The sequence below is a fragment of the Talpa occidentalis genome, unplaced genomic scaffold, assembly GCF_014898055.3.
Source record: "Talpa occidentalis isolate TD23 unplaced genomic scaffold, MPIMG_talOcc4v2.1 talOcc4.14, whole genome shotgun sequence".
NCBI classification, from domain to species: Eukaryota; Metazoa; Chordata; class Mammalia; order Eulipotyphla; family Talpidae; genus Talpa; species Talpa occidentalis.
In genome coordinates, this window is record NW_023601433.1 from 1797415 (window position 1) to 1824047 (window position 26633).

Here is a 26633-nt window from a genome sequence, read left to right on the forward strand (position 1 = left end):
GGCGCGCGAGGCCCAGCGACGCGCAGTGCCCGGAGCGGAGCCGGACGGGCGAGGCCGGTGGGCGCGGGGCGGGGCGTCGGGGACGCGGTCCGGGGGCGGGGGTGCGGGCGGGGGGGGCGGGGGGCCGGGGCGGGGGTGCAGGCGGGGGCGGGCGGGCGGCCGGGGGTGGGGGGGCGGGCCGGGCGCGTCGGGCCGCCCCGCTCTCCGGCCTCGGGCCCGGCCCCCCGCGCCGCCGCACGGCCGGGACGACTGGGCGCGCGGGCAGCTGCGGCCCCCCACGCCCGCGGGGAGCTCCGGGGCGCCGCCCGCCGCGAGCCCCGCTAACCGGTTGCCTCCCGGCCCAGGAGACAGCCATGGTGCGCGGGGGCCTGGAGAAGACGGCGCGGCTGCAGCGGAACGCGGCCAACATCAGGAACGTCTGCGTGCTGGCGCACGTGGACCACGGTAGGGCCCGCGGGCCGCTCCCGGGAGGGCGTCCCGGCCCTCCAGCCGCCCGGCCTCCGCGTGACTCACCCGCCCGCTGCCACTCCCGGGCCCGCGATGGTTAAAGCAGGAGGCCCGGGACGGCTGGTGACAGGCGACGCCCGCAGCGCCCGCTCGGGTCTCGCCCCTCAGCAGGCGCCTAGGGAGCGGCTGCTCGGCGCCAGCCTGTGGCCTGGCACGCGGGGCGGGGGTGGCGCTGAGCGGAGGACGGAGGGAGGCGGGCGCTGAGGAAGAAGGGGTGTGGAGTTGGGAGAGCCAGAGGACCGGGAACCGGGTGATTTGGGAAGAGGCCTCAGAGGGCGGTACACGGCCGAGCAGACCCTTGCAGGGGACGCTTGACGCCGGCAGGGACAGGCTTTCCCAGCGGGGGAGGGAGGCCACGTGGGCCACCGCCCAGGGCCCACGGAGCCGGCTGTCCCGCCACAGCACTCTGGGCGCTGGCGGCCACACCAGGGCCGGGTGAGATGAAACCGATTTGCGCTGGGAGGTGGGCGGAGTTGATGGAGAGGCACAGGCCGGGGTCTGGCGTTGGGCGACCTGCCTGCAAACTCCACTTCAAGTCATTGCTTTCTGGGCTTCAGTAAGCACCAGCTCTGGAGAAGGTGGCCCTTACCTGCCTGAGGAAGGCGAGGACTAGACGTGCTGGGGCAAGGCCAGCTGCGTTGGTGCCTGCTTTGTGGTGAAGATGATCATCAGCTTCTTTTTATGGGGGGGGGGGGCTCTGGGAGAACCAGTAATGCCACAGGGGTGGAGCCGTGAGCGGAGGCTAGAAATGCCGGTTTGGTGGGTGTGTCGGGGCAGGCGAGGGCTCAGGTGCTGCAGCAGTGAGGGCTGGAGGTAGGCCAGGGTCTCCATGGGTGAAGCTTGCTGTGGGGCTTATATCTAAATACAAGGCACTGGCCCCATGCCCAGGGCTTTGTGCAGTTACGCTGCTCGCAGGCTGACCCCTGAGCCCTGACACGCGTGCTCTGTCTGGTGGAATGGGGCACCTGGCAGAGGTGTGCATGTGTGTGTCCACAGGCAGTAGCACCCTGGCGCCGGGTGTTTGGTGTGGCTGTCACATGTCTTGGGGCCAGACCACGTCCTCACATGCCGCGGGACCCGCTTCTCGAGGGAAGTCCTCCTAGCCATGTTCCGTCCATTTGCAGTGACTAGGCCAGTGCCTGCTTTTGCTGTTGAAGTCCCTGAACAGCCCTGGCTGTGGCCTGCGGTGGAGGTGCCCGTCACTTTGCAGTGAGGGGCCTCACCGAGGCGCAGGATCCCTGGGTGGGTGCTCGCGGCTGCGGTGGGAGGGCTGCTCCCCCGGGTGCACCCCACTGCAGGCCACACGGGCACACCCGAATTTCTTGCTAAGTGTTTTCTCAGGACAGTGTAACTGTCACGTGCCAGCGGCTGCCTGTCCCAGGGGACATGGCAGGGAGCCTCGCCCCGGTGCATTACAGTGACGTTGGACCCACACACTGTGGAGAAACAGAAATTACTGCCCTGCTTGTCGCCCCGAGGTGCTGGGCTGAGGGCACAGGCGCACTCCCTCCAGGTGGCGGACACTACCACGATGGCTGTGGTGGCCAGCCGCCCTCCGGGGGACAGATGAGTGACCGTGTGAAAGCCGTCAGGTGTCTGTGCGCTGACTGGCTGGTTTGCTTTGTCACTAAGGGCTCTTGTCTGTTGCTTTATAAACTATGCCCCAATTGTGGAAAAAAAGTCACGCTTAAACAAAGCTGCCCTCGCACCGTGGCCACTGTCCACCCAACTCGGGCCCTCGCCTCTAGAGGCCCGGCTCTCCTCAGACTCAGCGGCGCGTCTGCAGTAGCAGGGGTGGGGCTGCCTGGTCTCCTCGGTGGACGGCCGGCGGCAGAGGCTATGGCACGTGCGTGCTGTGGACAAGCCGCAGCAGAGGGTGACATTTCCAGCAAAATGGGGGGAATTTGAAAAAATTGCATACAGCAAATGAGCCAGAACAGAAGTGAACATTGACCATTCGTGTAACTGGCAGTTTGGCCCCATGAGAAACACTGTCAAACACGTTGACAGCTCAGGCCAAACATCCTGGGGGTAGGGGCTCGGTCAGGAAAGTTTTTACTTCATCGGTATGTTTTAGGAACACGTTTTGTTTCACGCCGCTTAAAAAGCTGCTCAGCAGTTTCTCAGGTGAGGGGTTTGAGGCCCGCAGGGCTGAGGCACAGGGTCTAGTGGGGGCGGGGGTGGGGGGGGAGACTTGTGCACGCGCTGGGCACCGGCCCCGCCAGGCGATGCTGCAGGAGCCTTTGCTGAGCTTCTCCTCGGGTGACCTCTTGCCTCCAGGAAAGCTGCGCTCGCCGCGTCTCCTGTCTGTGAAACATAAAACAAGGCGTGGATTTGAGTTACCTTTTTTGTTTTAACAGGCAAAACGACTCTGGTTGACTGTCTCATATCCAGCAATGGCATCATCTCCAGCCGCCTGGCAGGCAAGGTGTGTGCTTACACTTGGTGAACACCTGGGTTAATCTCCGTCCCCTACGACGTCACGAGCCACTTGCTCTGTTCTCTGGCTGCGCCGAGGCCACCTGCCTGGGGACACGCTCGCTATTAGCCTGACAAAGAAAGCGAGTGCTGAGATGAAGTTCAGGGTGGTGATCGCTGACCTGGGGCATGCAGTCATCTTGGGGGGCAATTCCATTTGTGTATCTTCCCTGTGAGGACGATGGCCCTTTTCCAGCTTCCCCTCTTAAGAAAGTAGAACCGGGGCCTCCCTGGTGGCGCAAGTAGTTAAGATGCAACCTACTCTGTCTCTGGTACATCCTCTCACCCCCCGCGCCTCTGGCCTGTACCCCAGGTCTTGTATGCATAAGTAAATCTTTTAAAAAATAAAGGTAGAACAGACTTTAGGGTGACCCTTGTCGCGTGCTAGCAGCTTGGTCACCAGCGTCTGTTGCCCCCAGCTGCGGTACATGGACAGCAGGGAGGACGAGCAGAGCCGCGGCATCACCATGAAGTCCAGCGCCATCTCCCTGCACTACGCGCACGGTGAGCCTGCGTCCTGCGCCGGCAGCGCTGCGTCTTCACATCCTCGCTTCTCTGATGCCCCTCACCCTGCTCTCTGTTCCGCAAGTGTCCTTCTGGGCTCCCGGGTGGCTGCCGTCAGGACTACCTGGCCTGAGGGTGGGAGGCCAGACCCACCCACCCCACAGGAGTCGGGGCACCACACCTGGCTGCATCATGCTCTGCCCCACCTGCTTGCTGGGGTCCGAGTGCCCTCTGCTGAAAGGCGCCTACTCCAGCTGCTTCCACCTTCCCGGACTGGCGGTGCGGGGGCGGCTGCAGGGCCCAGTTGAGTGCTGGGACCAGCAGCTCTCGCAGGCCCTTTGAGGTGGACTTTTTGGATTTCACAGAGCAGGGCTGGCGGCGCGGGGCAGGTGGCTCACGGAGGAGGATGTGGGAGATGATGCTGGAACAGCCTCGTGGGAGGGACGGCTTGTAGCTGTTGGCTCTTGACGCGGGGGGCCTTTGGGGCACCAGTGGAGGTGACAGGCTCTTCCTCTGGAACCCGCTGCCACCTGTGGGCTGGTGTCTCTCCCCATCCCTCCGAGCCCCCCTGCTCCGATGGCTCTCTGGTGTCTGCGCTGCTGCTGCTCTCGCCAGGCCGTGGGGGTGGAGGGGGGCTGCGAGTTGTGCCTACCCTGCAGGTGGGGCGGAGAGCGCCGAGCTGAGCCGCATCCCTTGCCCCCCCAGGCCCTGAGGAGTACCTCATCAACCTCATCGACTCCCCAGGACACGTGGACTTCTCCTCTGAGGTGTCCACGGCGGTCCGCATCTGTGACGGCTGCATCGTGGTGGTGGACGCTGTGGAAGGAGTGTGCCCACAGGTGCCACTGCTGGGACCTACAGGGCAGGCAGCCTCCCCTGCCAGCAAGGGGCCTGGCATCCCACACTGGTGCATGGGTAGCGGTTGATGCCCGGAGTCCATGGGCGCCCCTTGGAAAGACCCTTCCAGGGCTGAGACCAGTGGCACAGGCTGCAGCTGCGCTGCTGCATCAGGATCTCCAGCCTCTGTGGGTCCGTGCTGACCCCGGCTCCCCTGGACACAGCACTGCTGCGGGAGGCAGCCGTCCTGGGCCCACCTCTGAGCTGTGCTGGTCCAGGGCCTGAGGGTTGCCCCACGTGTTGGCCACAGGAGTGCATCTTCACGGCCCCGGGCTCCCCATGGCCCTGGGGGCAGTCCCACATGCTGGCCAGTGTCTCGCGTGGTTTTTGCCCTTCGCTGTCTGGGGCATCCCACACGGGTCAGGCCATGGCGGAGGGCGTGGGAAGCGGGTGTTGGAGGTTTCCCGATGGGCTTTGTGTTAGGTCCCAAGTTCTACGTTTTTCTTTCTGTTTCAATCAGACACAGGCGGTGCTGCGGCAAGCCTGGCTGGAGAATATCCGTCCCGTCCTAGTGATAAATAAGATTGATCGCTTGATCGTCGAGCTGAAGTTCACCCCGCAGGAGGCCTATTCTCACCTCAAGAATATTCTAGAACAGGTATTTTATGCTTTTCTTCAGTGTTTTAAAAATTGGGACTCAAAAAACTTCGTAAGGAATTGATTGAGGCAAGTATGAGGTGACCCTATGGGAGAGTCGCCACAGTGGAGCTGCCGCCCCACCCCAGCAGGAGCCTGAGGGGCCGGCAGTGGTGCTCACACTCTTGGGTGCAGATCTCTGGGCTCTGGCTCCAGAATGAAGTGACAGCAGGGCTCTGCGGTGTGGCTGCCTCTGGGTGACACTTCTCTGCGCCATCACTTGCTTTCTGGGTGAACGCCGCACAGCTGTGTGTTGGGCTCCCCACGCGGCTGTGCTGGGTGAGGCTGTAGGCCCCGACCCCGGTCATGCGCTCGCTGCAGGGCGGTGCAGAGGGACGAGGGATGGGCCTGTGTGTGACCTGAGAACGTAAGTGAGGCCCTTGGGGTGGAGCGGGAGGGAAGGGAGGGCTGGAAGGCGCAGCCTGGGGGCGGTGCCGGGCAGAGTGGCGGGCATTCGGGAGAGCAGGCCACTGGAGGGAGCTGTGATGCTCGCGCCCGGCGCAGCACCGAGACTCAGCAATGTTGCGGGCGAGGGTGGGCTGTGGGAGCACGGGCACTCTGCTGCTGTATGGGGACCCCTCTTCAGGCTGAGGGAGGAAGTCGGTTGCTCGTTGGGAGGGAAGCTGGTCAAGGGGCCAGGTTGAGAAGAGGCTCTGAAGAGATGGCAGAAGTGTCACACAGCTGACGTGAGACACCGATGGGGGTGGCCAGCGGGGTTGTGGGGTCAGAGACCACAAGTCCCTGGTGGCCCGGCCCGCTGGGAGGGGCCACATAACTGACAACACTGGCCACAGAAGGGGCCTTGGTGGAGTCTCACTGGGTGTGGGAAGAACGCGTCGGCTCCACAGTCACCGACTGGGTGGGCCCACCGTGGCCCGCATGATGCCGGTCCCGCCCAGCCAGTGTGACAGCGGCTCTGCGCCCCAGCAGCAAGCACCGCAGTGACGTCCTCCCGTTTCACCATCTCTCCTAGATTAATGCACTCACGGGAACTCTTTTTACTTCTAAAGTCCTAGAAGAAAGAGCAGAGAGAGAGACTGAAGCCCAGGGCCGCCCCCACGCCGAGCCGGGGGAGCGGGTGTATGACTGGAGCGCGGGCCTGGAGGACGAGGACGACTCCCACCTGTACTTCTGCCCTGACCGGGGCAACGTGGTGTTCGCCAGCGCCATCGACGGCTGGGGCTTTGGGTGAGTGCTCGGCGGCCTCGCGCGCTGGCGTGGGCTCGCCCTCAAGGCCCAGCGTCCCGGGAGCCCACGCGCCCCGCCCGCCGTACGTGTCGTCTCGAGAACGTCTCGGAGCCCGGGGCCTGCAGAGTGGCGCCTTCCAGCCCCCCCTTTCCCGAGCGGGGCAGCCGGACGTCGGCACCAAGGTGCGTCCCCAGGCCGTGGGGCGACCGCAGCGTGAGTGCTGCCTGGTGCCCGCTGTGTCCCCGTTTTGCGTGATCGTCCTCGTGGCTCCTTTCGTCATCTGCACCGCGGGGCTGGGTGCGTCTCCCTCCCCTGCGGGGCGCCCGTGCATGCCGGGGCGAGCAGCTCTGGGGTTCGCCGTCCCTTGGCGCTCCATGTTGAGTTCATTTCGCGTACGGGATGTGAGTTTGGATAGAAGCTCATTTTGAGGGCTGTGACTGTCCAGTCGCTGGTGGGAAGGCCGTGCATGTCACCCGCTTCGCGCTGCTGCAGCGCGTCCTCCCAGCGCCGAGGCCGTGGCCCCTCCACGTCGGTGCTCCACCGCTCCCGCCCCCTGCCGGGACGCTTTGGCTGTCCCTGGCGCCGCGCTGGCCGCCGTTGTCGTGGTCTCTGTGTCTCAGAAGGGCTTGCCTGGAATTTTGGTGGGACGCGCCTGGCCGGCCTGTGGGTTGGCGGGGAGCCGGCCCCACCCCGCCCGCCTTCCGCCCAGCGCGCCGCAGTGTCCCTGCTGCGTGGATTTTCTGTCGTCGGCGTTCGGTGGGGTCTAGCGTGTGGGTTCCGTAACGCCATGCTGGAGCCGCCCTGGCTGTTCACTTGGGGGCGGCTGTTTGCGGTGCCGCAGTTCTGACGTTGGCGCGCGCGTGCCCTTGCTGCTCTGCCGTGGGGCGGCTGCCTGGTTTCTGGGCGCTGTCCTGAGGCACTGGCCCCTCCGGGGGTGCTTGCCCGTCCGCGAGCTGCTTGTAGCTTCCCGGGCAGGGCCTGTCGTTTCAAACAGGCCCCGTCTCATGTCTGCCTTCCCCGTACCACCCTCCTGCCCTCGCTGCGCTGGGGAGACACCTCCCTGTCTGACCGTGGCTGGGGGAGGGCACCCCCTTGGCTCGGCTTGGGGGCCCCGTCCGTGGGCGCTGACCCGTGGCCATCCGTGTTACGGGTTTCCGTGTGCTGTGGGGTGGGACAGCCCTGCACCCCGATCTCCTGTGTCAGCCGGCGCTGCGTCAGGTGCTGCGTCCCAGTCAGCGGGTGGGCTCGGCGTGCCCGTCCTGCTCTCGCTGCCGCAAGCCCGCTGCACGGGTTGGTGTTTGAATGTCCAGCCAGTCTCGCCCTTTTGTAGATTTCACATGCTCTTGATTTTCAGAAAACCGTGAATAAATTCAAAGGGGTCTACTGTGGACCACGAGCGTCCCCGCCTCACCGCCCCATGGGAAGCCCTCCAGTCACTCGTGCCTGTGGGGGCACAGTGGCCCCTCACACCCGCGCCACTGTCCAGGCAGAAGTCGGTGTGGAAAGACACCTGTTTTGTGGCAGGAGACGTGTGTTAGAGACTGAGCTGGTCACTTAACTCCTGGGTCCTCCGGACAGTCCTTTGCAGCAGGCGTGTCTCAGCACGGGGTGGCGTGGATGGGCTGTGGGCTCGCCCCGCGGGAGCTGGCTTGCGCTTGCCATGGTGCTTCTGCGGGTCTTGGCTGCCTCTGACTGGCCCCCTGGGCCCCTGCGTTGAAGCCATGACACGCTGAGACCCGCTTGCAGGCGTGCGGCCACCAGTCACACGTCCTAGCCTCAGGCACTGGCTTGTTGAATCGGGAATTCAGATTTATTAAAAAATTTTTACTTCGAGAAAAGCATCTGCAGCCTGCCCGAATCGTCACGCCACTGTAATAAAACTGACTTCAGTGAATCTCGCGTGTCACTTGCCGGGACGATAGAAACGATAGTCCAGAGGAAGCAAAGCCTGGCTGGGGACACTCATCAGCGTGGCCTGGGAGTGGCCACAGGGGAAAGTCGGGACGGGACGGGCAGCTGGGATGCGGGGCTGGGAGGCCCCGTGATGTCTGGCCAGCCCCAGCCTGCCAGCACCATGCGGGTCTGTGCTGCTGGGGGGAGTGGGTGTGTGTGTGGGGTGGGGCGGTGCTCTCTGCTTGGCGCCAGGTCACCTCGATGTGCATCGAGTCAGAAAGTGGAAATGTGATGAAAGGGAAGTTACTGTGGACCTAAAATTGGCAGTTTTGTGTCAACTGCGGGCTGGAGATTTGCATGTGTGGCTGCTGCCGTGCCGCTGTCACCTGCCCTCGGCTGCTTCCCCTGGAGGCGAGGAGGCAGCGGCCGGGCCCGCCTCAGGCCGCAGCGGTGGGGTCTCACTCCCGGGCAGGTGCAGCGCAGCGACGTCCAGGGAGACGAGACCCGCCTTGGTTGCGGGGCCTTTGCGTCAGGCTCCCATCCCGGCTTCCCGGCCCCTCACCAGGACAGGTCCAGGGACAGCGAGCAGCCTCATCGCGCAGGAGTTCGCGTGGACTTTAGCCTGCCCCTCGCAGACTGAGGAACGTTTATTGTGGGGGGAGGAGAGTGGGAGGGGTTCGGCCAGGCAGAGTTGAGCTGCCTCACCCCTCCTGACCTTTGGACGCAGCGGGCAGCGGTACCCGCCTGTCGTCAGCAGCAGCCGCGCCCACCCCGTGGCGCCAGGAGGGATGGCTGCCCATGGCCCGCGCGCAGGTGCCGGCCAGCTGGGCGTCGTGAGCGCCGAGGAGGCCCTGCCTGAGCTGCAGGAGGCGGGGGTCGGGGGGATCTGTGCCTTGGTGAGCCTCCCCTGCACCTGGAGGGAGCCCTGACGCCGCAGCCGCAGGGGGCCAGTCTGGCCCTGGGGAGGCCCAGGCTCTCCGGGGGGCTCGTGGCGGGGAGGCCAGGCCATCCTCCAGCCCCGGGGCCGGGCAGCGGCAGGAGAGCCTGGTGTGTGTTAGCGGGAGGGTGAACACGTGGATAACCCTCATGTGCTTACACGATACACGCAATGCACCTTGCTGACAGGCGGTGACTTGGAAAGATGATAAAAGCTTCTGTTGGGTAACGTGCACAGAAGAAGGGTCAGACCACGCTACAGATCACCCTGACAGCGGTGGGGCCTGAGCTGCCTCCAGCACGCAGCCACCGGTCCCCTGGAATTTGAGCTGGGGTCCCCGCTGGGTGTCCACCGTCTGTGCATCCTGGCCTGTCTGCTTCCCTTTCTAAGCTCCCGCCTGGTGCTCCTCGCATTTCTGGCCCCGCCGCCCCTGCGATGGCTGCTGTGCCCAGCTCAGGTGTCGGCCCCCATAGCCAGCCCCTGACTGTCGCACATAGAGGGGCTTCGGCCTTCACTTGGGACCCCTGAAGCGAGCAGGATGGGCGCCTCGGCAGATGCAGCTACTCTGGGAGTAGGTCTCGGCCCGTAGGTGGCTGCTGCCCTTGTCAAGCAGCCTCTCCCGCGGCTTCCCACGGAGCCAAATGACCAAGCGCTGCCCACTGACAGCCGTGGCCCACGGGCAGGTTCTGGCCCTGGAGTCTGCTCCCGGGTGAGCAGCTGGCACCAGAGTTGCGGGGTGCAGAGGGCAGGGCCCCAGTCGGCCCCAGGAACATGGCTGGGCTCGATCTCAGGCTCCCGTCAGCCACGCACCTGCCTCAGGGCCCTCCGGAGGTGGACAGGCGTGGCCACTGGTGAGGACGCCGGCGATACACTGTGCAGCAGCGCCTGGCCCCGTGCAGGGGTCCGCCTGCTCATCCTGTGACACGGGCGCTTGGTTTCCTTGCAGGATTGAGCACTTTGCCAGCATCTATAGCCAGAAAATCGGCATCAAGAAGGAAGTCCTGATGAGGACCTTGTGGGGCGACTATTACATTAACTCGAAGGCTAAGAAGATCATGAAGGTGGATCAGGTGATGATGTGTCCCCGGCTGGGAGGCCGCTTACTTAAAGCTCACCAGTCCTTTCTCCAGGTGTTCCTTAGAGATTTTTAAAGACGTGAACAACAAATTATTGCTTTCATTTTTTTTAAGAGAAGCGGAAGTCTCAGGACTGGGCACTTGGGGAACTTGCTTAGCATCAGGCTCTCCTGAGCCCTTCATTGTAGAGGCGCCCCTTCTGGACGTCTCCATGGCCCACCACGCATCCCCAGCTCTCCCGAGGCCTTTCACAGGCACGGCCAACCTGAGAGGGGGCTCCGGGAGCCCCATGGATGGTGGAAGCAGGACCGCCGAGCACAGCCCCCAGGCGTGCTTTTTTTGAAACTTTCCTTTAATGCAGGATTTAGGGTTTCACACATACACACAGGTAGACGTATATAAAAAGAACTGTGTTGAATAATTTTATTGAGCAGAAATAAGCCACATTGGCGATAAAACATGTCAGAGGTGGATAGCAACACTAAGAGGCACGTTAACCGTGCAGAGGCTCACACACGCATCTTCTCTCTGCAGGCCAAAGGGAAGAAGCCTTTATTTGTGCAGTTGATCCTGGAAAATCTATGGAGTCTGTACGATGCTGTCCTAACCAAGTAAGTTTGTGTAGCCGTTCCTTCCTGGCAGCACCGGTGCATCCCCACCCCCTGCCCCCACCCCACCCCCTGGCCTGGGCTGGCTGCTGCTTGGGGCAGGGGCTGGGGCTGGAGGAGCAGGCCTCCCAGGGGCACACGGGCCAGTGGCACAGAGGCTGGGTGACTCCACCCCAGTGTCTGCAAACCCGGTTGAGTACAGAGGGGTCGTGGTAGAAAAGTGTGGGATGTCGGGAATCACCTGCCCAGCGTAGGCGGCTCCAAGGCGTTCACTTCTAAGTCGTTCCGGATGTGAGCAAGGCCCTGGGCTCATAGGCATAGACCTGCCTCCCGGGGCAGCCCTGTGCATGGGGCTGGGCTGGGTGCTGGGGGTCATCCTGCTCAGCTTTTGTAGTTTTTGCAGAGAAGGGAACACATCAGGAATGAAAGACAGAGATACGACCTCCTCCCTCGCACCACTGCTTCATGTCTGTGTGTGGCCGCCCCCCATCATGGTGTGTGTTTTCTTACAGGGACAAAGAGAAGATTGACAAGATAGTGACTTCTTTGGGGTTGAAAATCGGAGCCCGGGAGGTGCGACATTCAGACCCCAAAGTCCAGATCAGCGCCATCTGCCGCCAGTGGCTGCCTGTGTCCCAGGCAGTGCTGAGTATCCTCGCCTGTGGGCCGGGCCCGCCCCCACAGAACACGCGCACAAGCGTGCTGGCAGCCCAGGCGCCCCACCCAGAGGGATCCTCTGCACCCCCCTTCTTTTGATTAGTAATCTGTAAGCATAGGGAATTTTGAGTAAAGATTAACCCGCCAGGTGACAGCAGATAACAGAGACATTACTCGGCGCCACGTATCCTGCACACGGGCTTCGGTCTCCTAGGTCACAGCAGGCCTGAGCTGCCGTGGCTCGCGGTGCTGCTGTCATTGCGCAGACCAGGCCACCTGGCGTGTGCCTGCCCCAGCAGTGCCTGTGGGGGTGCGGGCGGGGTGGCCCACTGTGGCGGCCGTGGCCGTCAGTGCCGTCAAGAGAGTGCAGGGTGTCGGCTTCCCAGGCATTGAGCTCTGGAACGGGCGTCACCTGTTCCACATTGGGAAGGCCCCTCAGGAGGGCCCTTTCTGGGCTGTAAAGCTCCACGTGCCCCCTGAAATTCCACATCCTGAGACGTGACATGTGGGTGGCGTGGCCCTGCAGCCAGCGTTTCTGTCTGGGTAGACGTCAGAGCCGCCACAGGTATGTTCGTGCTTCTGCGCCTTGGTGGGGCGCTGCCCGCAGTTTTGAGCCCTTAACAGCAGGCCGCAGCGATGGTGTGTCAGAAGCTGCCCAGCCCCCTGGACATGACGGCGGAGAGGGCGGAGAGGCTGATGTGCTCAGGATCGCAGACATTTGACTCTCTCCCGCCAGAAACCCAGGCGCTGAAAGCAGGTGAGGGGAGGAGAGGAGAGTGCGCCGGGCACGGCCAGCTGTCCCCAGCAAGGCTGCGCTCGGCCAGCTCTGCGAGTAATTTCACCAGATTTCCCCCCAGCATTTCCGTTTCGGCACAGTCTGCCCCACCAGTCGGGATGCGGAACAGAGACTGCCATGTGGCCGTGCCGTGTCCCGGCCTCCCAAGCAGCCAGGGTTACACCCCCGAGGGGCCCCCGCCCTCTTGTGCCCTAGCCCTGGGGACGCTGGGCCTCTGTGCCCACCAGGAGCCCAGCATGGCCGCGACGGCCTCCCCCTGCTCCGGAGGCTGCAAGGACTTTCTGTGCGTGCTCTGTGCCGGCCTTCTGCCCACGCGGTGGGCTCTCTGGCCTGTCCTTGTGAGGTGGCGGCCACCTGGGCCTGTGCGCAGCTGTTGGGAGGTCCTGCACTGTGTGGCTGCTCCCCCCGACCCGCTCCCTGGGGCCCCCGCTGGCTATTGCACCTGCCCGCTGCCCCCCGTCCTTAGGTCACGCCTGTCCATGGCCCTGTTTTAGCTGTGCGGAACCCAGCCAGGCTGTCTGGACCTCGCCTGTGTGCCCTGTGGCCCTGCGGGAACCTATCTTGCCGGGGCTGTGGGTGGCAGAGGCTAGACGCTCGTGCTCAGGGTCCCCGCGTCCGCCCCCCGACCTGGACCCTGCACGGGGTTCACTGTCCAGGAACCCTGGGAATGTAATGACCTGCCAGACTGGGCTTCGGGCCGTGTGTCCAGGGCTGCCTGTCACAGTCACTCCCACCCAGGGGTGGAGGCCGGACCTCCCCTGCCAGCAAAAGCCCACGCTCGTGTCCGTCCACGGCACCACACCACCTGCAGGTCCTGCTCACTCTTGAGAGCAACTCTCCAGGGCTCGCCGCCCCCATAGTCACTTCCCCCCAAGGTCAAGCCCTGTGGCCTCTGGCCTGGTGATGTCCTTCCTTGGTCTCCCCCTCTGCTCTCGGCTCCCCGTTGTGGGCCAGGCCGGGTTGCCCCGCGAGACCCAGGCCCCACCTTCAGGTCCTGCGTCGTGTCGTCTGCTCATTGTTTGAGCTTTACTAGTAAATAACTTTCATACAGGTGGTTTTGATGTGGGGGATTAGGAAAAGTTACTCGTGGGCCTCCCGTGGTGGCGCAGCGGTTGAGTGCTGGGCTGCGAGGCTGCCCGCGGCCTCTGCAGCGCCGGTTCGTTCCCCGGCCGCCGGCGAGGGTCCCACCAAAAAAGACAAAGAAAAGTTACTCGTGATTTTATACCTCCAACGCGCAGAGAAAAACATCAGAGTGTTGATAAGGAATTCTTGACAAGTCACACGTTTAGGGGAAGTTGACCTTTGCGTAACACTGAACATCTGCTGCTGAGGTGCGCGCGCCCTCGGCCTAGGGTGTTTTTCTCCATTTTCTTTCTGACTTGTTACCGTGGGGGACTGGAACGGTGAGTGATTTTACATGTCCCGTTAGCCAGCGGCCTGTGGGCGGTACCCCCTCCCCCCGATACGGGAGGCGCCCGGGGGTGCTGGTGGCTGGCAGCACCATGCCCGCCCTCGTTGCCCACCCGCCGGCTCTGCGTCCCTGGCGCTCCTCCTGAGCATTCTTTTTCTGGCTTCGTACTTCTCGGGTTGTGCCTTTCTCGAGGTGGCTCGAGGCGCCCGTGTATTTCGGGGATGTCGGGTTCCAAATCTCGTTTCCAGAAAAACGTGGCTTTTTAATGGGCAAAATAGTGAGACTTTCGCGTCTTGTGTCTGCAGCGTTTTTGAGCTGCGGGAGCGAGGACGCTGCTCCGGTTATCATCTTCGTGTCCAAGATGTTTGCCGTCGACACCAAGGCTTTGCCTCAGAATAAGCCGAGGTAAGTGCGGGGGTGGGGGAGCTGGGCTCTGGGGGACTCTGCAGGGCATGCGAACTGCACACTGGCCTCGCCAGAGTTCTGGGGGAGCAGCCTCCGGCAGCGCGAGCCCCGCTCAGGCGCTTGGGGTCCTGAGAGCGGTGCTGGGCTGTGACTGGTAGCGGAGAGAACAGGTTGCTGCCCGTCACGCTCACGGCAGCCGGGGTGGCTCTAGTGCAGACACGCGCTCACCTCGGGGCAGGGCGGTGGGAGGGTTTCCTTGGGGTTCCAGGTCTTGGAGACCTGCTCCGCCTCCTGCGAGCTCTCCTGCCTCAGCCCCCTTCCCACCGGTCAGATCCCGCTGTCCCTGGAGGGAGGGACTGCTGCGCTGCCTCCCAGTCCCAGTGCTGCGCGTCCACCCCCAGAGCCCACTTTGCACGCCCCGGGCTGGGAGGGAGCCTGTCTCGGAAGCCTTCCCGGGCCAGCATCGAGGACGCTTGCGGTGCTTGGGGAAGTAGGGGCGCTGCTGTGGGCACCTGAGGCTGCGCACACTGAGTGCAGCCTCCGTGGGCGTCTCCAGGGCTCACGGAATGGGGGGTGGCAGGGCTAAGTGGGGGACACATTTTTCCATCAGGTGTGACGCAAAGGTGGGGGATAAAGCCGGATCCTGACGTCAGCGGTTGGGACAGGAGGGGCGTGGGCCTTAGGGCCGGCTGAACTGCTGACCCTGAGCTGGGGCAGAAATGCAGGCCATAGCGTTGGCTTGTGTCTTGATGCCGTGCCCCAGAGTCCAAGTGGAGGCACCAAGGCCGGGAGGCTGGTTTTCTCCTGCATACACCTGTTGCGTCCGTTGGCCAGCATGTAGTGACTCTAGGGAGACAGCTTGATGCCCTCCCCACCGGGCGCCAGCAGGCCCAGCTGCCTGGGTGGCTGGGTGCGGCAGCCATGGGCTGTTCCCCACTGCCTGGCAGCGCTCCAGGAAGACACATGTTGTCCTGGCAAGACCCTCTGTGGCCTGCTGAGGGCCTGCGCTGGTCCGGGGGGGCGAGGTCCTGTGCCTGGTGTCCATGCCTATGTGCCCTCTCCCGCCGCACCCTTCAGGAGTGCGGGGCAGGCAGGCCTGTGCTGCTGCCCTAGGGCCACAGCTCTTGCACGTTGGTCAGTGAGCTGAGAGTGGTGGGCACAGCATTCTCAGGGGCCTGTCAGGCCTTGGCTCCTGCTGCCCCAGCTTGGCTGGGGAGAGAACGTGGAAAAAGCTCAGCCCAGAAGGGCCCAGGGTCCAGCATGCTGGCCATGTGTCCCTCCCCACTGTCCCTGCCTGGATGGACACAGGAGTCCGGGTGCCCACGTGTGTGCTTCCCACAGGCCCCTTACTCAAGAGGAGCTCACTGAGCGGCGTGAGCGCGCCCGACAAAGGCACGCAGAGAGGCTAGCGGCAGCGCAGGGGCAGGCGCCCCAGGGCCCCACCGAGGACGAGGGTGCCCCAGAAACCAGCCCCGAGGGAGAGGAGCCGAAAGGTACCACTTTCCTGCAAGACCATGCCCTCCAGCCCCCTTGGCGGCTCCCACGCAGAGACCCCGCCCTGAGGTTTGGCTCCTTTTGTCTGCAGGGGAGGATCCCCGTGAGGAAAGCCAGGCCCCCAGCCCCGGGCCCCCGGCAGGAGACGGCCAGGAGGCGTTCATGGCCTTCGCACGCGTGTTCAGCGGCGTGGCTCGCCGGGGCAGCCGCGTCTTTGTCCTGGGGCCCAAGTACAACCCCGCTGAGTTCCTGCGGCGGGTAAGGACGGGGCTCGGCCACTGCGTGGTGCTGGCTTCTTCTCCTGGGGCGGGGCGGGACGCCTCACGGCAGGTGTGCTGACCTGGGTGGTCGCTTGCCAGGTGAGCCCCATGTCTGTCTGTCGCTATCTTGACAGTCCGTCTCCGGGAGCAGGTTTACAGGGCGACGCCAGGTGTGACCCCGTTTCTCGTCCTTACACAAGGAGAAGGCCTCTCTTCTGCGGGAGGAGTGGGTGGGAGCGGGCAGCACTCGAGCCGGGCGATACCGGCCCTCAGGGTGGGGGTGCAGGTGCTGGTGGCTCTGGGGCGGTGGGCAGGAGACCCCGGGCCTGATGGGGGACTTGGGAGCAGGTGCAGCCGGCAGCTCGGCTCACAAGGGCCAGGAACCAAAGCACCGGTGTGCTGCGCAGACAGTGCCGGAGGACTGGTGGGGTAGGGCTGGGGGCCGGGCTCGGGGGCGGCGGGGAGCTGGGGCTGATAGAGGGGTCAGTGCATAATGACCCCTTGCCCTCACCGGATGCCAGCCGGCTCTCAGCGTGGAGGGTTCCAGAGACAGGTCGGGCAGGCCTCGGTGGCCTCTACTTGTCCTCTGTGCTGGTCTCTCGCTCCTGACCGGAGACCACAGGCCTTGGCTGCTCACGCCTCCTCACCTCAGCTCTGTGGGTCGGGAGACCAGCGTGTCCTGCCTGGGGTTACAGGCCCTTCCTGACTGTCGGCCCCCACTGCTGCGGACCCGGAGGCCATGCGAGGCGGTGTCATCACGCCATGGCACCATCGTCTCGCCTGTCCTGTTGTGGGGACCAGAGCAGCCCCTGGGCTGTGATGCCCGCCCTTGGGGATGGGACGAGGGAGAGGACTGGCCCCAGTGGGGTTGGCCTGCACCGCCTGCCCCAGCGCTGCTGCTGCCCCCTGCCATCTCCTGCCGCAGTCTGGGTAGCTCTGCGGCAGCGCCCACTTCCTCCACAATCCCGAGGGGCTGAAGGGCGCGGCTGCGTGGGGTCCCGGGGCGGCAGCCCTTCAGCTGCACCGTGAGCAGCGCTGGTGCTCTGGGCCTGCGAGTGTGGGCTCACTAGGCCTGTCAGCCCAGCTGCATCCCCTGCCAGCTGCTCCTTGGGGCCGCGCGCAGCTGTTCTCGGTGACGGCCCCTGGCCTGTGGACAGCCCACGTCTTCCGGTGCGGTCCTTGCCTGTCCTCGCTCCCCCCGGCCCTCGGAGCCACCCCACCGTCCCTGGCATGGGGCTCGCGCCCCGGGCAGCCTGCTGTCCCCTCCCTACTGTGATGGTGGTTGTGCCCCATGCGCATCCCCTCACCCCCTGCCTGGGTGGCCTGTGGCCCGGCTGCAAGCAGCCGACTGGGTACGGCGCCTGAGGATGTGCCTGTGTGTGCAGGCGCCAGGTCCTCAGGACACTCCCTGGGCCCTCAGAGCAGCTGGCGAGCCAGGCGTCTCACATCTGTGCCCCGCACCCTGCCCTGCCCTCCGCTGCACCTGCCAGCACCCCAACCCGGCGCCCAGCACATCTTCCGGAGCCCTGGGCCCCTCGCTCCCGTGTCTCGGCCCAGCCCTGGTGCCTGCTTGCAGGACACGACAGGCCCGGACAGCCTGAGTGAGGACAGATGAGACTAGGGGACGGCAGGGGCCTCCCCAGAGCTGACGCGGCGCAGGGTCCCTGGCGGCATCCACACGTTTGGGAAGTTCATGACGTCAGGTTCCGCCTACAGCAGACGTCTCTTCACGTCACGCCCTGTGCACTTGCACACCCAGATCTGCGTGATGAAGGGGAGTCCTGGCATCCCTTCTTCTGCGTCCTCACTGACCCATCTTCGTCCTTTGCCAGGTCCCCGAGGGCTTCTCTGCCCCCCCGGATGGCCTGCCCCCCGTCCCCCACCTGGCCTGCTGCACGCTGGAGAACCTCTACCTGCTGATGGGCCGGGAGCTGGAGCAGCTGGAGGAGGTGCCTCCGGGAAACGTGCTGGGTAGGCTGCGCCTGTGGGCCCCGTGGCGGGCGCCTCGGCCTTGAGTATTTCTCCACCTGCTCCTGGCGTTGCCTCAGTGCACCGAGCGGCTGCTGTCACTGCGCCGGTGGGGTCCAGCTTTCTTAGCAGATGCCCGGCTCAGTCGCTCGAGGGTTCTGTGCTGAGCTGGATGCGTCCATGTGGGGCACGTCCACGTCAGGCTAGATGGCAGAGGCCCTCTGGTCCTGCACATTTGGTTCTGAATGAGTGGAAGTTTCCTGATGGAGAGGGCTGTTGTCACTTCTCGTGTGTGCGTATCCAAGGGGCTGTGGTTCACAGAGAGGCCTGAAACGGGCCGAGGTGGCGAGCCTCTGGCATGATGCTCAGGACAAGGGGCAGCGTCTCGCCTGGGAGGCAAGGGCTGGAGTGTCCCGCGCCCGGCTCCGGAAGACCTGGGGTCCGCAAAGCCTGCCAGGCCCGCGCAGAGAGGAGCGGTCTGCCTCACTCCTGGGTGGCCGATGGTGACCATGGCGCAGAGGTCATAGTAGTGGCGAGCGTGAGTGCTTGGCCAGATTCAGCTTTAAAGTAAGATGGGCAGACGCTGCTCCTGGACGGTGGGCTCTGCGGGGTGCCCAGGCTGTGTTCTGTGGGAGTCGGGACAGCACAGCTGCTCCCACGGTGGGGCGGACACTCGGGGCCCGCTGGGCCGGGTGCTGGCTGGACCCCGGGGTCAGCCACCTTCCCGCCGGGAAGAGGCCTCAGGGCCAGAGCATTTGCTCTGGAAAGGCGCCTGCTCCGTGGCCGCTGTGTCTGCCTGCGGATGGCCTATCCTGACATTGCCCGGGGACAGGACAGGCGTGAGCGTCCCGCTCTGCCCGGTATCTGCAGTGAGGGCTGTGCTGCGCCCTGCTCGACGGCTGGCGGGCCTTGGACGACACCCCGGGCCCAGAGCCCCTTCCCTCTGCCCCACGTCTTGCCCTCGTCATCCGCCAAGTCCGGAACGTGGTTCCCCGTGGGTGTGGGTTCCGTGCTCCGTCCCCAAGCGGGCCTGTCGGCCCCGCTGCCCTCCTCGCCTGGAGACACGGGCGGCATCCAAGCACCTCGTTGCCAGCCCAGTGGGCCTCCTGCCGCCCGCCCGCTGTGTGCCCCTTGTGGGTGCCAGCGCGAGGAGCTGGTCCAGCCGCCTGGTTCTGGGCAGGTGCCGCGACATAACTTGCTTGAACGCTGCCATTGGCTGGTTGGGAGCTCCCCCTGTCCCTGGGAGAAGAGAACATTCTGGCAGTGATGTCATTGGTGCAAGGTTTCCCTCGGCGCCTGGAACCCCAAGAAGCTGGGGGCGGCTGACGTGAGGGGCTTGTCAGCACGACAGGTACACTTGACCGGCCCTGGGGAGGCCTTAGCTGAGTGGCCCCAGCTGCTGTGGACTCAGGGGCCTGCCTCCCCATGACAAGGGCTGGGGCTCAGGCCACAGAGCCAGGTCGGGGCATCTGAAGGCCGCAGGACTCGCACACATGGCAGCAACACGGGTGACGGGGCGGCAGAGACACAGGCTAGAGCCAGCACCTCCCCCGCCCACCCCAGCCTGCTCTGCGCTGCTGTGCGTCCCGGTCCCCTCACGGACAGTCTCAGAGCCCGGTGGCCTCCACCCCCCACGGGGCTGGTCACACAACGCCCCTTGCCGCCTGCAGGGATCGGTGGCCTGCAGGACCTGGTGCTCAAGTCCGCAACGCTGTGCAGCCTCCCGTCCTGCCCGCCCTTCGTGCCGCTCAGCTTTGACGCCACTCCTATCGTCAGGGTCGCCGTGGAGCCCAAACACCCAAGTAAGACCCCAGCTTGTGTGCCGGCCCGCGCCACCCACCCTGCACGCGGGGGTCCACACACAAGGGGTCCGCGCGAGAGGCTGTGCCAGCCACAGCCAGGTGTGCCAGGTGCCCAGTCTGAACTGGATGTGCCCTCGCCGTTGCTGGGCTTCCCACCTCCCCTGGTGGTTGCAACGCCTTGAGAGCTTCACTGACCTCCCGGTGTCCAGGGCTCCCGTGCGCCACCAGTCCTTTCCCCGAGAGCTCCCTGCGGGGGTGCTGGGGCGGGAGGCAGGCGCTGTAGGGCCTTCCTGGGCCGGTTGCCCAGGGCTGCGTTGGTCTGCACACCTCACCCTAGGGCACCCGCACAGCCACTCGGCTGGGCTCGCGGCCTTCCCTGGAGGAAGCAGCATGGCCCGCCACTTTTTCCAGGCCCTGCTGCCAGGTGTCGGACACTTGACCTTTAGGTGGGGCTGTTGTCCTACCCTGACCCCATCGGGTCATCTTGATGCTAGTTTTAAATTGACCCAGGAAGACTTTTAGAAGATCCGCTTTCCACTCTGGGAGCAGGGCTGCAGTGTGTGGCCTCGAGTGCAGTCAGCAGGAGCGTTTCCCAAGTCCCTCGGTGCTGCCCCAGGCTGGGGTTGCTTGTGAGGGTGCCCTCTGCTGCTGTCCAGTGTCCCGTGCCCAGCAGGGCCACCTCCTGCCTTGGGCCTGAGCTGCCAAGCTGGCCTACAGCCGCCGCCCCTTTTTTGTCCCCCATATGCGTTGGGGTCTGTCTGCGTATTTCTGCAGGAACCATCTGCTGTTCTCCGTGGTGTAGCGGCACATAGGCCCCACCTCCGCCCGTGGATACCTGTCCAACGTGCTGTCGGGCTGTGCGTGCTCTGGCTTGGTGGCTCGGCTGGGTGACGCTGGAGGTGACCCTAGCCCCACTTGCTCGGACAGAGATGCTGAGGCGGGCCGGGCGGGGCCTCAGCACCCCCTACGCAACCCCTCCTATGGCTCGCTGCCTCCTGGATGCAGCCAGACCCCCACCCCAGGGCGCTAGCTCATCTCAGGCTGTCCTTGCCGCCACCTGCTGGCCGGAGACCAGACCTCTGGCCACACCCATCTGTGTGGGGCGCGCACCTGTGCGAAGGCAGTGCCGGAGTCAGCCCCCCAGGGCGGCCTCCTCACGCGCCGTGTGCCCCGGGAGAGCGCCGACAGCCGCTTGGGAGTGCGCATGCTTCCCCCGCACCGCCCCACACCACGTGACCCTCTTGTGTGCCCAGGTGAAATGCCGCAGCTCGTCAGAGGAATGAGGCTGCTGAACCAGGCCGACCCCTGCGTGCAGGTCCTCATCCAGGAGACGGGGGAGCACGTGCTGGTCACGGCCGGCGAGGTCCACCTCCAGCGCTGCCTGGACGACCTGACGGAAAGGTCAGAGGGGTGCCGGGCGGGGGTGGGTGCCCTGGGCTGGCAAGCGCAGCCACGCTGGCTCGTCCAGCCTGGTGCCCTCAGACAGGCACTGCCGCTGGGTTGCGGGAGCAGATGTCACGTTGGCGGACCAACGCTCTCCGCCTCCCGCCCGAACACCTGGGCGCCTGATCTCAGCTGGTGTTTCCGTGGGCTCCGTGTCTGTGCTGACGCGTGACCACGAGCACAGCAGGCACGAGCCGTGGCTGTGACCGCTGTCGTGCCCAGACCTGCTCTCCTCACTGAGCCCTCGGAACCCCGTCTCCCCAGGACAGTGCTGCGGCCACTTTTGCAGACACTTTCCTCTTCAGAGGGGACGTCTGTGAGCCCAGTGGTTAGGGAGGTACGGACAGAAGAGCGGCCCGTGATGGGCACCGGCGCCCTTTGCTCTCAGAGCCCAGCCCCACTCTGGGGGCCTGGCAGCGCTGTCCGCGGCAGGTGCTGCCTGCTCTGCTGCTCGGGGCTGTGACCCAGAGCTGGGAAACGGGTGTCCTCTGCCCTGGGGCCTGGCTGCTGTGGTCACAGCCCTCTGCCCTCTCTTGAATCGCAGGTTTGCGAAGATCCAGATCAGTGTCTCAGAACCCATCATCCCGTTCCGAGAGACCATCACGAGGCCCCCCATGGTCGACATGGTCAACGAGGAGATCGGCAGGCAGCAGAAAGTGGCCATCATCCACCAGGCCAGAGACGGCCAGAGCAAGGTCCCCGAGGGGGCCCACGTCGACCCTGACGGGCTGGTCACCCTCTCAACCCCCAACAAGCTGGCCACGCTCAGCGTCCGAGCCCTGCCCCTGCCGGAGGAGGCCACGCGGCTCCTGGAGGAGAGCAGCGACGTGCTCCGCTCCCTGGAGCAGCTGGCGTCCGCGCCGAGCGAGGACCCCCGTGAGCAGGCCGCCCACCAGAAGGCCCGCGAGCGGGTATGGGAGCTCAGGCGGCAGCTGGAGCAGCACCTGACAGGGAGAAGGTGGAGGGACACCGTCGCCCACATCTGGTCCTTCGGCCCGAGGAAGTGCGGGCCGAATATCCTGGTCAGCAGGAGCGAGGGCTTCCAGGGCTCCGTGTGGACTGGCCTCGCGGGCGGCACGCCGGGGGAGGGCAGCTGCTTCCGGGACGTGGGCAACAGCCTGGTGAGCGGCTTCCAGCTGGCCACGCTCTCGGGCCCCCTGTGTGAGGAGCCACTCATGGGGGTCTGCTTCATCCTGGAGAAGTGCGACCTGAGCAGACTGGAGGAGCCGGGAGCCAGCAAGACGCAGGACCCGGGGCCCGGGGGGCAGGAGGGCAGCCCGGTGCCTGGCGCCAGGACTGCGGACCCGAGAGGCGACCTCCCGCTGCCCGACTGCTACGGGCCCCTCTCGGGACAGCTGATGGCCACCATGAAGGATGCGTGCCGCGCCGCGCTGCAGGTGAAGCCCCAGCGTCTGATGGCCGCCATGTACACGTGCGACATCATGGCCACCGGGGACGTGCTGGGTAAGGAGGAGCCGCCGTTTCTTGGACGTGCTGGGCAAGGAGGGGGCGCCATGTCTTGGAGCCCAGCCCTGCTCTGTGGGCCTGAGCGGCTGCGCCTGGCCGCCATGTGCCCTCTGCGTGCCTGGGGGCTCCTTCCACGGGAGAGGCCTGGTGCAGGGGGGGTGGGGCATGGCCCGCGTCGTCCCCCCCCCCCCCGCCCCGCCACCTCTGCGGCACTGCCCTCGGGTAAACCCCATCCATCTGGGCAACTGACCGGTCTTCCTGAGACTGGTCAGAGGGCGAGTGGTCCCGTGCTCCTCCCCCGGCCCCTCATGGGCAGAAGGCCCAGGTGCTGCTCGCCGCTGCCCACAGTCAGCCCTGTTTCTCCCCTGGGGAGGGGCCGCAGCTCTGGCCAGGGAGCCCTGGACCAGGCAGCAGTGTGACTGGCCACAGGCGTGGCCCCGGAGGGTGATGTGCAGAGTGTGCGTGGCACAGACCCACCCTGTGCCCGGGAGAGTGGCGCCGATTTCATTCTGCGCCGGGTCCCTGGAAGTAGAACCTCTGGTGCCGGTTCTGCCACATCTGGGCATCGCGGCCAGCTTCCTCTGAGATGACTGCAGCGTCCACGGCAGGAACAGCTGGTCGGACCCGGAGCACGGGGGCTTCCCTGCCCACCTGAGCCGCCTGCCCTGGCCTGGCTACCTCAGGGAGATGCCCTGCAGCCAGCCCGGCCGCCCTCCCTGGCCCTGCTCACCGTGGCTGCTGCCCAGGTGCGAGAGGCCTCCTTGCTCCGCGGGGCCTGACCTGTCCCGAAGACCAAGCGTGCGCAGAGGGGCTACTGCCCTTCGTTCTCCGGATCCCTCCGTGAGGTTTACCCAACTCGAGCGGCCAGGACCGCTCGTGTCAGGCACGGTGGCCAAGGCAGCCTGCTGGTACCTGGGCAAGGGCTGCAGTGACCCAGGAGTCTCCAGCCCGCCCTCCACCCCACCCCCTGCCAACCTCTCTCTGGAGGCGGCAGCAGAGCTTGCAGGCTCGTCGGCTTCCCGCTCATGACCCCTTCCACGAGGGCCACTCGGGAGCTGGAGGCTCCGCTCCCCTCGGCACCCACCACCACCCCTGATGCTGCGGCCCATGACGGGGCTATGAGCCCCACCAGGACTCTGGCTGCGGGGGGTCTTGGCAGCAGGTGGCTGCACCCAGGGGCTGCTGCCCAGCCAGCTCAGCTTGGCTATCAAGGGGCACCCTGTTGAGACATGGGGGGCTGGCAGCTGGGGATAACCCCACATAGTCAAGGTTCTCTGGGACGGGGCTCTGGCACCAGGGCCTGCAGCTGGCGCCCCTGAGGGGTGGGCCGGCAGCCAGAGTCTCCGTGCAGGGAGCACCCCCGACGGGTTCTGGAGGCATTCGGTTTCCAGGGGAGTAAGACTGACCCTCTGGCCACTGGACAGCACAGGCCCAGGTGTGGGGGCGCAGTCTCGTCTGGGACGGGTGGCCTTGGTGCTGGCCGCCCCTTCGAGGACACCCGGTTGGCTGGGGTAGTGTCCGCTCACCTCTGGACGCGCGGCAGGCCCCGTGGACACGCCTGTGCCTTGCAGGGCATGTCTGCTCTCTTCCCGTTCCTAGTCTTGGGTCACCGTCACCTTTTCCTTTCAACGGCGGCGCGCCGGGCCCCTTGCCGTGGTAAACCAGCGTCCCCGGGACAAAGTGGCTCCGTGGCTGACAGCAGGGGTGGGCGGCGGGCCCGGGTGGCTCCGGATGGGCAGCTAATGGGCAGGTTGCCGTTGCAGGCCGGGTCTACGCCGTCCTGTCCAGGCGGGAAGGGCGCGTGCTGCACGAGGAGATGAAGGAGGGCACGGACGTGTTCATCATCCAGGCCGTGCTGCCCGTGGCCGAGAGCTTCGGCTTTGCCGACGAGATCCGCAAGAAGACGAGCGGCCTGGCCAGCCCGCAGCTGGTGTTCAGCCACTGGGAGGTAGCCGGCCCGCCGCCCCGCCGCCCGCTCCCTGGCCGTGCTGTGCCGTCAGGTGCCACCCTCCCGCGGCGCGGCGCAGCTTAGAGACTCAGGAGGACGCTTAGGAAGTGACACCGCAGGCGCTTTCTTCCGGGCCGCGTGCCGGCCGCAGGGCAGGGCTCGGAGACGCGTCTGAGCTGTTCTCACCCTCGCCCCACCCCGAGGGAGACGCGTGGCTCCGAGGTTTCAGGTTGAGGGACAGAGTGGCTGCACACCCCAGTGTGGCCTGGGGCAGAGGAGTGTAGCAGGGTCGGCCCTCCCGGGGACCCTGTCCCCGAGCGTCCTGCTGGCTGGTTTGCCTGGGACACCGGGTCCTGGCCCTGGGCCTCAGGCTCCCGGGCGCACCCCTCCTGCCCTTCTGCCCAGCCGCCCCCTCCCTCGGCCCTGGGCTGGCTCCTCACTCTCAGGCGCACACACCACACGCCCAGGGGAGAGGGCAGAGGCGCTGCGTCTGCTTCCTCCGGCTTGCAGAACTCATGCCCGCCGCTGCCCTGGGCACTGAGCCAGAGCCCCACTGGGCCAGAGTATGCGCCCCTGGGTCTTGGTGGGTAACACCGGACAGACCCCAGGCCCCCCAGGGCAGGAAGCCTCGGTCCTGTTCAGAAGTGGCAAGGCCGCGTCCCCCTCGCGTGGAGGCGCCCAGCAGAGAACCCGCCAGCTGCGCCCCGCCCCGCGGCTCCTGTCCCACCCTCCGCCCAGCTTCGCTCCTCGAGTCTGTGCCTGACACCGCCCGCCTGTCACCTTCCTCCCCAGGTCATCCCCAGCGACCCCTTCTGGGTGCCGACCACGGAGGAGGAGTACCTGCACTTCGGGGAGAAGGCCGACTCCGAGAACCAGGCCCGCAAGTACATGAACGCCGTGCGCAGGCGCAAGGGCCTGTCGGTGGAGGAGAAGCTGGTGCAGCACGCGGAGAAACAGCGCACCCTGGGCCGGAACAAGTAGCCGCCGCCTGCACGTGCCCTCCCCCGCCCCGGGCCGCTGCTGGGCTTTCCCGCAGCCACTTGGACGTGGGGCGCCGGCACCTGCCCCGCGCTCTGTTAAAGTGTCAGCCCCCACGCTCGGCCTCCTTGGCTCTGTTCTTGGTCTCACCGCGGGGTGTCAGCGAGCGCGCCGGGCTCGCGTCCCTGCACGCGTTTCTCCTGTGCTTCCTGACACCCCTCCTGGCAGCCCAGGCCCCATGAGCTGAGCCGGGGGCTCCCGGGTAGTGGATGCCCCCTCCCCTCTGGCCATTCCAGAGCTGGGACTGCTGCCTTCTGGCCAGATGCTGTGCTCACAGCAGGAATCTTGGGGCGCATCTGCTTGGGGTGAGGGGAGAGCCTGTCCCCTCCCAGGGCCTGGGGAGAAGGTGCAGTGTGGAGACCCCAGGACATGAGGCTGTTGGTTTGGCGGCTCTGCCCCCGGGGGACAACACGCCTGCAGAGGGACACCCCACGGGCACCCCGCCCCTGGCAGGGTCCCCGGCCACTCCGGCACTGCCACCTCAGGAGCTTGTGGCTCAGCTGCTGAGCGACTGGCCGTGGTGTGCACGCGCTGCTGTGTGTGTGTGCATGAGGGTGTGTGCTGCAGCTGCGCGTGTGTACTGCTTGTGCACCGTGGGTGTGCATTTGGTCGCTCACCTTGGGGCCCTGTAAGCCCTTCCCTCCCTTCCGATCACCCCCGCTCGCCGCTGTCTCCCCGCCCTCTTCCCAGCTCTGTTCCCGGGGAGGTGCCCCCACCCCCAGCCCAGGGCCCGGCCTGCCCTGCAGCCCTAGTACTGACCACTGTCTGCCGTCCCTCCTGGCTGGGGCACACACCATCACTGAGGTGCCTGGTCTTGGCATCAATGCCCACTTCTCATGTAGGACCCTGGGGGGGTCAGCGGGGTCAGAGGGTGGGGTCAGAAGTGCCCAGAGAAGTAGGAGCCCTGGCTGCCCACCCAACCCCTCCTGGAGCGGCTCCCCAGGCTCCTGCAGCCCCAGGGTCCTTCCCTCCCTCCCAGGCCCTGCCCCTCCCCCAATGGGGAACAGTGCCCCAGGCCTGCCCCAGGCTGCCCACAAAGCCGGGTGGGGTGTCCGGCAGAGCCCACCCTCCTGCCCGTGCCCAGTCTTGTGTCTGTTCCGCCTGGAGACGTCCCGGTTTGGGTTCCGGCCTTTTTAAGTTTTATTTGATCTTTTCCTAGAGACAGAGCTCACTGTGACACGGGCACAGAGGGAAGGCCTGTCCAGGCCGGGGGGGACCCA

General features: G+C 65.6%; 1 protein-coding gene across 2 annotated transcripts; it reads left to right on the plus strand.

Annotated features, from left to right (window-relative positions):
- The first annotated feature begins 27 nt into the window (after nucleotides 1-27).
- On the plus strand, nucleotides 28-26289 carry EFL1 (elongation factor like GTPase 1). 2 transcript variants are annotated; one of them, XM_037509968.2, is made up of 20 exons: nucleotides 28-57; nucleotides 345-444; nucleotides 2868-2935; nucleotides 3405-3489; nucleotides 4195-4328; nucleotides 4847-4984; nucleotides 5996-6210; nucleotides 9987-10110; nucleotides 10651-10727; nucleotides 11237-11373; nucleotides 12016-12138; nucleotides 13894-13993; nucleotides 15335-15486; nucleotides 15579-15745; nucleotides 17580-17718; nucleotides 19386-19517; nucleotides 20771-20918; nucleotides 21505-22424; nucleotides 24191-24375; nucleotides 25168-26287. In XM_037509968.2, exons 2-20 carry the CDS (start codon nucleotides 354-356, stop codon nucleotides 25354-25356), a joined length of 3324 nt encoding a protein of 1107 aa, XP_037365865.1. In that variant the 5' UTR covers nucleotides 28-57; nucleotides 345-353; the 3' UTR covers nucleotides 25357-26287. The 2 variants fall into 2 exon arrangements, with proteins under 2 accessions (XP_037365865.1, XP_037365866.1); XM_037509969.2 differs by lacking the exons at nucleotides 28-57; nucleotides 345-444 and adding an exon at nucleotides 1116-1162 and having other exon boundaries at nucleotides 25168-26289.
- The last annotated feature ends 344 nt before the right edge of the window (nucleotides 26290-26633 follow it).